Source organism: Bufo gargarizans, chromosome 4 (assembly GCF_014858855.1).
Source record: "Bufo gargarizans isolate SCDJY-AF-19 chromosome 4, ASM1485885v1, whole genome shotgun sequence".
NCBI classification, from domain to species: Eukaryota; Metazoa; Chordata; class Amphibia; order Anura; family Bufonidae; genus Bufo; species Bufo gargarizans.
This window is the reverse complement of record NC_058083.1, coordinates 84,543,936-84,559,138: the sequence shown is the minus strand read 5'-3', so window position 1 is coordinate 84,559,138 and position 15,203 is coordinate 84,543,936. Positions and strand designations below refer to the sequence as shown.

General features: G+C 43.7%; 1 protein-coding gene across 1 annotated transcript in view; it reads left to right on the top strand.

The window, feature by feature from the left end:
• Positions 1 to 15,203, top strand: part of LOC122935232 (ephrin type-A receptor 3-like) — a 63,074-nt gene that overhangs the window by 35,750 nt on the left and 12,121 nt on the right. Inside the window, exons 3-4 of the mRNA XM_044290994.1 lie at positions 9,667 to 9,876; positions 10,490 to 10,639. Coding sequence (XP_044146929.1) covers positions 9,667 to 9,876; positions 10,490 to 10,639 — 360 coding nt within the window. The remainder of the gene's footprint in view (positions 1 to 9,666; positions 9,877 to 10,489; positions 10,640 to 15,203) is intronic.

Genomic DNA, 15,203 nt, shown 5'->3' with positions numbered 1-15,203 from the left:
CCTGGAGCACCCCCTTGTAGCAATCTTCCTTGCCATGGGGTAGGTGTTCCGCAGTCTGGCGCTTTTTTGAGGAAAGTGCGGAAAATGAAAGAATTGTCATTTGCAACTTGTGCTGTACCAAAATGAGCAGGGGTGTGAACACTAGCAACCTCACCAGCACGATCAGGCACAAATAGGTGGGCCGAATGCCAGGGTCCACAACCAGTGTCTGCGAGTCACACCACTGCCTCCTCTTCCCCTGTCCAAGACGCAGGCTCGGATGCCTCCCACAATGCACCTGGACCTTCAAAAGCACCATCAGCTAGCATATCCACTTCTGTGTCCAAGCGCAGCATTCAGATGTCAATACCCCAGACCTTTAAACGAAAGCATGAATACCCAGCCACCCACCCACCCACAGACCATAGCACTAAATGCACACCTTTCCAAATTGCTGTCCCTGGAAATGTTGCCATTTAGGCTTGTGGACACTGAGGCTTTCCGCAGCCTGATGGCGGTGGCTGTCCCATGTTACTCTGTCCCCAGCTGCCAAAATTTTTCATGGTGTGCAATCCCAGCCTTACACCAGCATGTGTCCTGTAACATCACCCATGCCCTGACCAACGCAGTTATTGGAAAGGTCCACTTAATGACTGACACATGGACAAGTGCTTTTGGCCAGGGACGCTACATTTCCCTGACGGCACTCTGGGTGAACGTTGTGGAGGCCGGGAGCGAGTCGTACCCTGGGATGGCACAGGTGCTACCGACGCCAAGGATTTCAGGCCCTACTTCCATCTACCTAAGTTAGTGGCTGCAACCCCCCTTCTCCTGCTCTGCCTCCTCCTCCACTGTTACCTCTGAATTATCATCTTTCAGAACCAGTCAGACATCAGTCAGTAGCTGGAAGCACTGTAGGACTGCAGTGGGGAAGCGGCAACAGGCCGTGCTTAAACTGATCTGCTTAGGTTAAAAACAGCACACTGCCACAGAGCTGTGGCAGGGGATAAGGGACCAGACTGAGCTGTGGCTCTGGCCACTCAACCTAGAACCAGGCATGGTTCTGTCTGATAATGGCCGTAATTTGGTGGCGGCTTTGGAGCTCGGCAAGCTCACACACATACCATGCCTAGCCCACATGTTCAACCTAGTGGTTCAGCGATTTCTCAAAATCTACCCCAATTTGCCTGAGCTACTGGTGAAGGTGCGCCGCATGTGTGCCTATTTCCGCAGGTCATCAACAGCTTCAGCCTGCCTGGCAACACTGCAGCAACGCTTGCAATTGCCAGCTCACCAACTGTTGTGCGAAGTGAGCACAAGCTGGAACTCAACATTCCAGATGTTGGCCAGGCTTTGTGAGCAGCAGAGGGCAGTAGTGGAATACCAGCTGCAACGTGGTCATCGCCTTTCCAGTCAGCTTCCGCTCTTCAGAAGCGACGAGTGGGCACTGATGTATGACCTCTGTGAGGTTTTACACAACTTTGAGGAATCAACACAGATGGTGAACGACGATAACGCTATTATCGGTGTAATCATCCCACTTCTGTGTCTACACACTGCATGTAGAAGAGGTGGAAATGGGGGAAGACAGTACACAGGGTGATAGCCAAACCACCCTCAGTTCGTCTTCTCAGCGTGATTTGGATGATGATGAGGAGGAGGAGGATCAGGAGATGGTTTCCTCCACTACAGAGGGTAGTACCCATGGAAGTTTTATTCCATCTGTTCACCGTGGATGGGTATAAGAGGAGGAAGAGGATGAGGAGATTGAGAGTCATCCTCCTGATGAGGACAGTGAAGTCGTGTCTATTGGGACTCTGGCACATATGGCCGACTTTGTTAGGCTGCCTTTCTCGTGACCCTCGCATTGTACGCATTTAGGCCAACACTAATTATTGGTTGTTCACCCTTCTCGACCCCAGCTACAAAGAGAACTTCTCATCTCTCATTCCTGTGGTGGAGAGGACGAGTAAAATGGTGCAATAGTAGGTCCTAGTGGAAAAATTACTCCAAAAATTTCCAGCTAACAACGCTGGCTGCAGAGTACGTAGTTCCTTGGATGACTGGTTGGATGACCGGTTAAAAATGAACAAGGTCTGGATTGCTCCTGACTTCTCTACTCCACCAGAGGAAAGCGGCTGAACATAAAGGCACTATAAATGTGGCTTTTATGGTGTATTGAATACACTGTATTCCCATGCACCCCTTCCACCAGTAAAAAGGGTATATGGTTCAATCTCCCTTTTCTCGTCCTCCTCCTCTATCATTTTAATATGCTTATTTGGCTTCTCTCGCTCCTAATGCTTTAGAGGGTCAGCTCAGCAGCAGGCCTTCACCCATAATGTTTTTGAGGGTCACCAGCATGCCCTCAACCATAATGTTTTTGAGGGCACTAGCAGGCCCTCACCCATAATGTTTTAGAGGGTCACCAGCAGGCCCTCGCCTATAATGTTTTAGAGGGTCACCAGCAGGCCCTTGTTCTTAATGTTTTAGAGGGTCACCAGCAGGCCCTCACCCCTAATGTTTTAGAAGGTCAGATCAGCAGCAGGCACTCGGCCCTAATGTTTTAGAGGGTCAGCTCAGCAGCAGGCCCTTGCCCCTAATGTTTTAGCGGGTCAGCTCAGCAGCAGGCACTCGCCCTTAATGTTTTAGAGGGTCAGCTCAGCAGCAGACCCTCACCCCTCATGTTTTAGTTGTTCACATCAGCAGCAGGCCCTCACCCCTAATGTTTTAGATAGTCAGATCAGCAGCAGATACTCGCCCCTAATGTTTTAGAGGGTCAGCTCAGCAGCAGGCCTTCGCCCCTAATGTTTTAGATGGTCAGATCAGCAGGCCCTTGCTCCAATAGTTTTTGAGGTCCCCCAGCAGGCCATTAATCATAATTTTTCAAGGGTGTGTATTAAAGGGTGTATTGGAGTGCTGGTTCCTTGTAATTTTTGGCAGCCCTTTCCCTTAGTGCATAGGCTTTATGAGTGTAGAAGTCCCACTACCTAAACAATTGTACCACAATGTGAATGATGCCGTCCTGTATGTAATATACAGGTTGTATCGGAGTGCCTTTTCCTTGTAATTTTTGGCAGCACTTGTACTTTATCCACTTCAACCCCGCTAGCTGAAACCCCCTTAATGACCAGGCCACTTTTTACACTTCTGCACTACACTACTTTCACCGTTTATTGCTCGGTCATGCAACTTACCACCCAAATTAATTTTACCTCCTTTTCTTCTCACTAATAGAGCTTTCATTTGGTGGTATTTCATTGCTGCTGACATTTTTACTTTTTTTGTTATTAATCGAAATGTAACGATTTTTTTGCAAAAAAATGAAATTTTTCACTTTCAGCTGTAAAATTTTGCAAAAAAAACGACATCCATATATAAATTTTATGCTAAATTTATTGTTCTACATGTCTTTGATAAAAAAAAAATGTTTGGGCAAAAAAAAAATGGTTTGGGTAAAAGTTATAGCGTTTACAAACTATGGTACAAAAATGTGAATTTCCGCTTTTTGAAGCAGCTCTGACTTTCTGAGCACCTGTCATGTTTCCTGAGGTTCTACAATGCCCAGACAGTAGAAAACCCCCACAAATGACCCCATTTCGGAAAGTAGACACCCTAAGGTATTTGCTGATGGGCGTAGTGAGTTCATAGAACTTTTTATTTTTTGTCACAAGTTAGCGGAAAATGATGATTTATTTAGATTTTTTTTTTTTCTTACAAAGTCTCATATTCCACTAACTTGCGACAAAAAATAAAACATTCTAGGAACTTGCCATGCCCCTCACGGAATACCTTGGGGTGTCTTATTTCTAAAATGGGGTCACTTGTGGCGTAGTTATACTGCCCTGGCAATTTAGGGGCCCATATGTGTGAGAAGTAGTTTGCAATCAAAATCTGTAAAAAATGACCGGTGAAATCCGAAAGGTGCACTTTGGAATGTGGGTCCCTTTGCCCACCTAGGCTGCAAAAAAGTGTCACACATCTGGTATCGCCGTACTCAGGAGAAGTTGGGGAATGTGTTTTGGGGTGTCATTTTACATATACCTATGCTGCGTGAGAGAAATATCTTGGCAAAAGACAACTTTTCCCATTTTTTTATACAAAGTTGGCATTTGACCAAGATATTTATCTCACCTAGCATGGGTATATGTAAAATGACACCCCAAAACACATTGCCCAACTTCTCCTGAGTACGGCGATACCAGATGTGTGACACTTTTTTGCAGCCTAGATGCGCAAAGCGGCCCAAATTCCTTTTAGGAGGGCATTTTTAGACATTTGGATCCCAGACTTCTTCTCACGCTTTCGGGCCCCTAAAAATCCAGGGCAGTATAAATACCCCACATGTGACCCCACTTTGGAAAGAAGACACCCCAAGGTATTCAATGAGGGGCATGGCGAGTTCATAGAATTTATTTTTTTTGGCACAAGTTAGCGGAAATTTTGTTTTTTTGGGTATTTTCTCACAAAGTCTCCCTTTCCGCTAACTTGGGACAAAAATTTCAATCTTTCATGAACTCAATATGCCCCTCACGGAATACCTTGGGGTGTCTTCTTTCCGAAATAGGGTCACATGTGGGGTATTTATACTGCCCTGGCATTTTAGGGGCCCTAAAGCGTGAGAAGTCTGGAATATAAATGTCTAAATAATTTTACGCATTTGGATTCCGTGAGAGGTATGGTGAGTTCATGTGAGATTTTATTTTTTGACACAAGTTAGTGGAATATGAGACTTTGTAAGAAAAAAATAAAAATAAATAATAATATTTCCGCTAACTTGGGCCCAAAAAAATTTCTGAATGGAGCCTTACAGGGGGGTGATCAATGACAGGGGGGTGATCAGGGAGTCTATATGGGGTGATCACCCCCCTGTCATTGATCACCCCCCTGTAAGGCTCCATTCAGACGTCTGTATGATTTTTACGGATCCACGGATACATGGATCGGATCCGCAAAATGCATACGGACGTCTGAATGGAGCCTTACAGGGGGGTAATCAATGACAGGGGGGTGATCAATGACAGGGGGTGATCAGGGAGTGTATATGAGGTGATCACTCCCCTTTCATTGATCACCCCCCTGTAAGGCTGCATTCAGACGTCCGTATGCGTTTTGCGGATCCGATCCATGTATCCGTGGATCCGTAAAAATCATACGGACGTCTGAATGGAGCCTTACAGGGGGGTGATCAATGACAGGGGGGTGATCAATGACAGGGGGTGATCAGGGAATCTATATGGGTGATCACCCGCCTGTCATTGATCACCCCCCTGTAAGGCTGCATTCAGACGTCCGTATGCGTTTTGCGGATACGATCCATGTATCCGTGGATCCGTAAAAATCATACGGACGTCTGAATGGAGCCTTACAGGGGGGTGATCAATGACAGGGAAGTGATCAGGAAGTCTATATGCGTGATCACCCCCTTGTCATTGATCACCCCCCTGTAAGGCTCCATTCAGACGTCCGTATGTGTTTTGCGGATCCGATCCATGTATCCGTGGATCCGTAAAAATCATACGGACATCTGAATGGAGCCTTACAGGGGGGTGATCAATGACAGGGGGGTGATCAATGACAGGGGGTGATCAAGGAATCTATATGGGTGATCACCCGCCTGTCATTGATCACCCCCCTGTAAGGCTCCATTCAGACGTCCGTATGTGTTTTGCGGATCCGATCCATGTATCCGTGGATCCGTAAAAATCATACGGACATCTGAATGGAGCCTTACAGGGGGGTGATCAATGACAGGGGGGTGATCAATGACAGGGGGGTGATCAATGACAGGAGGTGATCAGGGAATCTATATGGGTGATCACCCGCCTGTCATTGATCACCCCCCTGTAAGGCTCCATTCAGACGTCCGTATGTGTTTTGCGGATCCGATCCATGTATCTGTGGATCCGTAAAAATCATATGGACGTCTGAACGGAGCCTGACAGGGGGGTGATCAATGACAGGGGGGTGATCAATGACAGGGGGGTGATCAGGGAGTCTATATGGGGTGATCATGGGTGATCAGGGGTTCATAAGGGGTTAATAAGTGACGGGGGGGGGTGTAGTGTAGTGTTTTGTGGTACTTTACACAGCTACCTGTGTCCTCTGGTGGTCGATCCAAACAAAGGGGACCACCAGAGGACCAGGTAGCAGGTATATTAGACGCTGTTATCAAAACAGCGTCTAATATACCTGTTAGGGGTTAAAAAAATCACATCTCCAGCCTGCCAGCGAGCGATCGCCGCTGGCAGGCTGGAGATCCACTCGCTTACCTTCCGTTCCTGTGAGCGCTCGCGCCTGTGTGCGCGCGTTCACAGGAAATCTCGGCCCTCGCGAGATGACGCATATATGCGTGACTCTGTGCAGGGCTGCCGCCTCCAGACCGCACATCTGCGTTAGGCGGTCCGGAGGCGGTTATATACAAGTAAATATACAGGAAAGAATGTTTCCTAACAATTTTTATTCTAAAATCGATTTTATCTTTGGTTTTGTGAGTATTATTGTCAGTCTGTAAAATTGGCGTACAACTCGGACAACATTGTTCCCAGCAGCGACCTGAGAGTCCAAGATGCATCCAGACATCCTCCCCATGCTGTTCCCGAACCATTTCAGTGGTGTTTCCATCAATTTCTGACCTTTTCATGTGAACCAGACACCCTCTCCTCTTCAGAGCAGGGGGTGCCTGGTTTAATGCTCAAGTTCTCCCATTGACTTCCATTGAGCTCTGGTGCTCGGTAGAGGACCCGAGGTGTTCTACTTGAGCACCCGAGCACTTTGGTTCTTGACCAACACTATACAACAGTAATTGAGCATCTAGCCATAGTACATAAATTGAGAATCTAGACCATTTTTAAATGATGAAATAGTGGACATCAGACAGACGACATCAGTCGTAGTCCTAACTGTTGTACCCTTACACCTGTGACGATTATACAATATTATTACATAATAATATTGGACTACCACTTGTAAATTTCAATAATAAGCAAGGCAAATGCAGCCAATAAAGAGAACCTATCTCACGTCTACATCCTTTCTTCCTGGTGGCTGGTAAGAACCACCATAGAGCTGCTCCTCACAACAAGCATCACATTATTAGCAAACAAAAAGATAGGAAGTACGGTCCTACGGTTCATGCCATGTGAATGGATCCATATGGTCCCGTTGTTCCAGGTTACAGGTTGAACATGAAGCATTGACCACCAGGTAGAAAGTTGTCCTGTTTTAAGTTGTAGGTACTGTTTGTTTTCCCCTAAAACATGACATTTACAACCTTTTCATGGGGGTTTAAATCGGAGTACTGCTCCAGTTATGTACGTTACATTAGAGAAGCTATTGGAGGACCCTTCACATAACTTTTCGGAAACACCTAAATATAAACTATAATGGGTGAATGCTTACTGGCTCTTCAATTGCTGTTTAAGAGGCTCTGATCATCTCACTACCTTGCATGCATCGCCTGTATTTACCTTTATTGTCATTTTGTTCTATTTTCCTCCCCATGTCCATCTCCTCATTTCATGCACTTTGTCTGCTGTCAATATGCTTCAATACAAAGCTTCAGCTTCCTGCTTTATACAATGATCCTTGGATCAAAGCAGAAACCCATAGTGCATTTTTGCTGGTCTATATGGTCCATTTCTATGAAGTACCTCTCATGCTCAGCAGTGGATGCACTCTATATTTTAAGAAGCCATGGATACACTTAATGTACAGATGACTGTAAATAGAGAAATAAGAAGTGAATGAAGTCTTTTAAGTGGCTTATCTCAGTTGTAACACATAAAACCAGGAAGATACAGTCAGGTCCATAAATATTGGGACATCGACACAATTCTAAAATTGTTGGCTCTATAATCCATCACAATGGATTTGAAATGAAACAAACAAGATGTGCTTTAGCTGAAGAGTGTCAGCTTTAATTTGAGGGTATTTACATCCAAATCAGGTGAATGGTGTAGGAATTACAACAGTTTGCATATGTGCCTCCCACTTGTTAAGGGACCAAAAGTAATGGGACAATTGGCTTCTCAGCTGTTCCATGGTGAGGTGTGTGTTATTCCCTCATTATCCTAATTACAGTGAGCAGATAATAGGTCCAGAGTTAATTTCAAGTGTGCTATTCGCATTTGCAATCTGTTGCCGTCAACTCTCAAGATGAGATCCAAAGAGCTGTCACTATCAGTGAAACAAGCCATCATTAGGCTGAAAAAACAAAACAAACCCATCAGAGAGATAGCAAAAACATTAGGCGTGGCCAAAACAACTGTTTGGAACATTCTTAAAAATAAGGAACGCACCGGTGAGCTCAGCAACACCAAAAGACCCGGAAAACCACAGAAAACAACTGTGGTGAATGACCGAAGAATTATTTCCCTGGTGAAGAAAACACCCTTCACAACAGTTGGCCAGATCAAGAACACTCTCCAGGAGGTAGGTGTATGTGTGTCAAAGTCAACAATCAAAAGAAGACTTGAACCAGAGTGATGGGAAGAGAAGAGTATGGAGAAGGAAAGGAACTGCTCTTGATCCTAAGTATACCACCTCATCAGTGAAGCATGGTGGTGGTAGTGTCATGGAGTAGGCATGTATGGCTGCCAATGGAACTGGTTCTCTTGTATTTATTGATGATGTGACTGCTGACAAAAGCAACATGATGAATTCTGAAGTGTTTCGGGCAATATTATCTGCTCATATTCAGCCAAATGCTTTAGAACTCATTAGACGGTGCTTCACAGTGCAGATGGACAATGACCCAAAGCATACTGCAAAAGCAACCAAAGAGTTTTTTAAGGGAAAGAAGTGGAATGTTATGAAATGGCCAAGTCAATCACCGGACCTGAATCCGATTGAGCATGCATTTCACTTGCTGAAGACAAAACTGAAGGGGAAATGCCACAAGAACAAGCAGGAACTGAAGACAGTTGCCGTAGAGGCCTGTCAGAGCATCACCAGGGATGAAACCCAGCGTCTGGTGATGTATATGCGTTCCAGACTTAAGGCTGTAATTGACTGCAAAGGATTTGCAACCAAGTATTAAAAAGTGAAAGTTTGATTTATGATTATTATTCTGTCCCATTACTTTTGGTTCCTTAACAAGTGGGAGGCACATATGCAAACTGTTGTGTTTCCTACACCGTTCACCTGATTAAAGCTGACAGTCTGCAGTTAAGGCCTCATGCACACGACCGTATTTTGTTTCCGTGTCCGATCCGTTTTTTTTTTGCTGATAGGATGCGGACCCATTCATTTCAATGGGTCCTCAAAAAACGCGGATAGCACACCGTGTGCTGTCCGCATCAGTATGTCCGTTTCGCTGCTCAGCAAAAAAAATAGTGCATGCCCCTTTTTTTTCTAGTTTGCAGACAAGGATAGGTATTATTACAATGGATCCGCAAGAAAAATGGATCCGCAAAAAAAAACGGATGCCATACGGAACGTCACCCGTTTTTTTTGAATATCCGCAATTTGCGGACCGCAAAGCACATACGGTCGTGTGCATGTAGCCTAAAGCACATCTTGTTCATTTCATTTCAAATCTATTGTGGTGGGGTATAGAGCCAAAAATGTTTGAATTGTGTCCATGTCCCAATATTTATGGACCTGACTGTATGTTTGTATTATTGCATGCATTAATAATTTCTCCTGTGGATCAGCATTGATGAGAAGGTTCTGCTTTTCTCGTAGAAACATGATGGTCAGTTCACCGTGATACAGCTAGTGGGGATGCTACGAGGCATTGCTTCCGGGATGAAATACTTATCGGACATGAATTACGTCCACAGAGATCTGGCTGCCAGAAATATCTTAGTCAATAGCAATTTGGTGTGCAAAGTCTCTGATTTTGGCCTGTCTCGAGTCCTTGAGGATGACCCTGAAGCGGCTTATACTACAAGGGTATGTATTTGATTACAATAGAAAATGACAATATTTTCAGTAGCAAATCTGCAATTAGGCATTACTCCACTCTAACCATCTTCTCAAGTATGAGAGTTCAGAACTTAAAAAGCTTAGGATTATTTTATTCTCCACGTTATGTTTTTTTGCCTTTCCTTTGTCTTGCAGTGATCTGTACAAAATGTTCCACTACCTCTACCATCATCCATAGCTAACTGAATCTTACCTCTTATTAGAGGTAAGGCCTCTTGGCCACTAGCCCCTATGGCATCTGCTATGCCTGCCAATCTGGTAGTTGTGCCTATTTTCTTTCTCCTTCTCCTGTAACTTTCTCTATTAACCAGATGTCAAGCCCCTATATATCAGTAGCATAACTATAGATTGTCAAATGCAAATTTAGCTCTCCTTCATCCTGTGGATTGCCAATTGAATCTGCATGCACATAGTTTACTTGATCAATGTAAATAATGAGAGGTTTTGGTTGTGTTATTGGCTTTAGATGACTTAAATGGATAATCGCAGCGTACAGAACATTTTCTTTTCTATTTAAATTATAAGTTGGGTTTATTTTTTTTCTATTGGACTTAATGATTTCTTTTATTTGTGTTATAAGGGAGGTAAAATTCCGATCCGGTGGACAGCACCAGAAGCTATTGCCTACCGAAAGTTCACATCGGCAAGTGATGTGTGGAGTTATGGCATTGTCATGTGGGAGGTCATCTCATATGGAGAGAGGCCATATTGGGAAATGTCCAACCAAGATGTAAGTTACCTATAATCTATTGCAACTAAATGATCATATCTGTAGGTTTTAAATATGAGATCTGAGATATTTAAAAGAGCAATAATGAGAAAAGAATAGAAAGTAACATCATGTCATATGACAGCCATATAATAAATATTGTGTTGAAGAATTGTTAAAAAGTAGACTGGCACTTATCCAGTCGGAATCACGTGGGAACATCAGGATAAAATACAATACTTTTAATGTACTTCTAAACAAATATATAAAAAGTATAAAAGTAATTATAAAAAATGAAGATTAAAACCATTACAAAAGCATTACAAAGGCATAAACGATGTGTCCACTGATATTTATACAATAGCGCTGTGGACTAGCTAAATTATCCCATCAACTAAACTATGTTCGACAGACCCAAAATTCATAAATATAGCTATGCAGTCTCAATTGATGTGGGCCAGGAAAATGGCCAAAGTCCAGACCTTCCATTTCTACCGTGAACGCACAAACATCGCTCCAGAGCCAATGGAGAAAGCTGAGACCATAATGATGATTGTAAAGGGTTCGTTTTCACTTGCGGTATGTTTATATTTGTTAATATTCACTTGTACAGTCCATGTATTGTTAGTACTTCTTCGCTGTCTCAACAGTCCGCCTTCATATAGTGTAAAGTAGTAGACATCAAAATGATGAAATTGATACTTCCTTGCTGTATTATCATATAATATAAAGTGCTGTGGTAAGGTAATATTGTCTCACTGTATCAACAGTGCAACCGCATATAGCTTAAAATGCTAAGGGTGATTCAAAACAGACAAGAGCACCAGACCAAGGTAACAGGGAGTGAGCCGTCTCATAAACCCCTTTAAATCACTTATATAATAAACATTTCTATAAAAATTTAAGATCTAGAGTTCTATGAATATCTCATACCCATGTCTCATCTTAACTGATTATAAATGATATCCATTTTGTGTAACAAGCCATATGTAAATAGATGTCTTCATGAGACATGTTTCCAAATGTAGAGATTTTTAAAGGGGTTGTCCCAAATTGCATCTCTATTGATCATGATACTGTATTATTTGCTTTATAAGATACACCTGATGATAAGATGCCCCCCATCAGACCTCAAATCAGACCCCCATATCAGATCCTCAGATCCGACCCCCATATCAGTTGCTCAGATTAGACCTCCATATCAGATCCTCACATCAGACCCCTATATCAGGACCTCACATTAGACCCCCGTATCAAGACCTCACATCAGTCCCCCATATCAGACCTCCATGCCAGACCCCCGTATCAGACCTTAGATCAGACCTTAAAATAAGTAAATTCACTTATCTCTCCTGCTCGGCCGCTCCTCTGCAGGTCCAGCAGACTCGCTGATCTTCTCTGGGCACAGACTGCACTGTCACCTGACCGTGTGCAGACGTCAGGTCATAGTACACACACTGCGTCCTGACGCTGTACACAGTCAGGACAGTGCAGCCCCAGGGAGGAAGCAGCGCACTCCCACTCCCTGCATCTACTGCCTACTAGTGAGCACTTCCATAATGGAAGAGCCCACTAGTGTTCGCTTTATCAGATGCGCTGATATTTTTCCTCCACTTTAGCGTTTTATAAAGCGAAAAATATGCTAGATAAATCCTCAGCTCAAGGTAAAACCAGGGGTGTGTGTCGACTGCACCTCCCAGACCGTCTGCGGCTCCCCTGACCTGAACTGACTGCATTAGTATGTTTTATGATACAGTCAATTCCTTTCTGACCGCTTTTTTTTTTAACTGTACTAACATCATTGTGTGAGTACAGTACAACAGAGCGGCGATCAGATAGTAACTGACTGTGTCATAAAACACTATGATGAAATCAGTTTGGGGGTCATGGTTGGTTCGGGAGAAGGGGCCTACAGACACGCCATGTTTCCCGGATCAATCACGGTCGTTTGAATCAGCCCTTATCCACTGCACTAGAAGGAGCATGGAGGCTTTGCACTTTCTTTTACATCCTGTGCTCATAATTGTATTGTCTGAAAGACAACCATAGTCTGATAATTACTGATAGGCAGTATTTGTGTAGTTCTAATTATCTTCTTCACCCTTTAGGGTGGTTTCAGCAATAACATAGGAATAGGGTTGAGCGAACCCGAACATTTCTATAAAAGTTTGGGTTCGGTGTTTGGCGATTTATTGGCGCTTTTTGAAAGGCTGCTGAACAGCCAATCAACAAGCGTTTAACTCTGTGCCCTTAGAAGCCATCACAGCCATGCCTACTAATGGCATGGCTGTGATTGGCCAGTGCAGCATGGGACCCAGGCTCTTTATAAGCTGGAGTCACGTAGCGCCGCACGTCACTCTGCTGTGCTTAGTTTAGGGATAGGATGCTGTTGCTGTGAGGGAGAGAATAGGAAAGAAACTTTATCAGAACTTTATCAACTTTATCAAAATCAGAACTGCAATTGAACTCAGCGATCTTCATAGATTTTGTTGTGTGGGTGCAGTGCAGTTAATCTGTCTGTTAGTTAGGTGGGCGGCAGCGGCCATTTTATGCAAGCTCAGTGCACCAGCACTGCATCTGAGCTTTTGTGACATTGAAATCCAAGCTTGAAATACTGCAATAATAATCTGGGTTTAAAAAAAGCACCCATTTTTGGCAATATCCAACATCTGGTGTCTTTGCAGCATTTGTGCAATTTAAGCTAGAAATACAGCTCAAATTTATTTTCTGGGTATATACTGCTGTCATATTCTGTTAAACACCCTTTTAAAAAACACCCTTTTTGGACAAAATACGAAATTTTACAGCCCTTGCTGCATCTGTACGTGTGAAATTCAAGCGTTATTTACTGCTGTCATATTCTGTTATTCAAAAAACATCCATTTTGGGCAAAATACTTAATTTGCGGCCTTGTCTGCATCTGTTATTGTTAAAACAAGCTTTAAATACTTCAATAATTTTCTGGGTTTTAAAAAACACCCATTTTTTTCAATACCCTCCATCTGGGGCCTCTGCCTCATTAGTCAGTGTGCAATTTAAGTTAGAAATGCAGCTTTAATTTTCTGGGTTTTAAAAAACACCCTTTTTGGGCAAAACACACAATTTTACAGGCCTTGTCTGCATCTGTCAATGTGAAATTCAAGCGTTATATACTGCTGTCATATTCTGGTATTAAAAAAACACCCTTTGCTGCATCTGTTATTAAAAAAACAAGCTTTAAATACCGTATTTTTTGCCCTATAAGACGCACCGGCCCATAAGACGCACCTAGGTTTTTGAGGAGGAAAATAAGAACCAAAAGGTGTGCTTTTGGTGGGCTTTGAACTAATGGTAGCCTGTGAATGACACTGTTATGGGTATCTGTGGATGACACTTATGGGGGTCTGTGGATGGCACTGTTATGGGGGTCTGTGGATGGCACTGTTATGGGGGTCTGTAGATGCCACTGTTATGGGGGTCTGTGGCTGACGCTGTTATGAGGGCGTCTGTGGATGGCACTGTTATGGAGGCATCGGTGGATGGCATGACACTGCTATGGGGGGGGAATCTGTGGATGACAGATAAATAGCATCTTATGCTATTTGACATCCACAGATTCCCCCCATAACAGTGTCAGCCACTGTGAATGACCCCCAATACAGGGGGTGGGGGCTGGCATCTACACTAGTTTTTAAATGACAGCGCGGGCCCAGTGCAGTCATTGTATTCTATTGCACCGGCCCCGCTCACTGTACTAATCGTATCTACGGTAACTGCAGGCAATGTTTAACTATAGATATGTTCGATCCAGCAGCCTATACTTACGAGCATAGCAGGCATGAGGCTGGGCAGGCGGGCACTGGCAGCGTAACTCACTACATCACGTGCCTGCGCCGCCTGCTATATTCATAAAGTGGGCAGAGCAGGCACGTGACGTAGGAAGTTACGCTGCCAGTGCCCGCCTGATCGCCCAGCCTCCTGCCTACTATGCTTTTTCAAAAGAGGGCCTGGGTCTGAGTATATTAACGTCAAGTTTCACTCAGATTTCTCACTGCATCTTTTGTAAAAAGTCGCAAAGTTACTCCAATAGGAGGGTGGAATACCCAAAGTGGAGTCACAATTTTAGACAAAAGTGTAAGGTTCAAAGATGCTTCAAATTTATCACCTTGGAACATTTCATAAATTTGGTGCAAAGAGGAAAAAATTACTTTAAAGGTTCCTCTCATGATAAATCTCCTCTGCCGGGATGGTTCGCGAACGTGATCGTGTGAACACGATCAAATGTTCGCGAATCGCAAGTTCACAGCGGGTCCCATTCATTTTAATAGCAGGCGAACCTGAAAAACCTTCAGCTCATATTTGCAGCCCAAAAATAATTACTAGAAGTGCACAAATAGTCCCACAACATGGACAGTGACATACCAGAAGTATTATTCCAATTTGCGATCTCCATTCATTTTTTTTTTCAATGCGAGATATCGGCAATTTTAATTTTCGCGTACACGCATGCGCAAATGCACTATAAAGAAAGTATATTGGTATATAACACCCCGCTTCAATCAGTTCTTTTGGGGGACAACTGGTATATCACACCAGTAGAAACTAT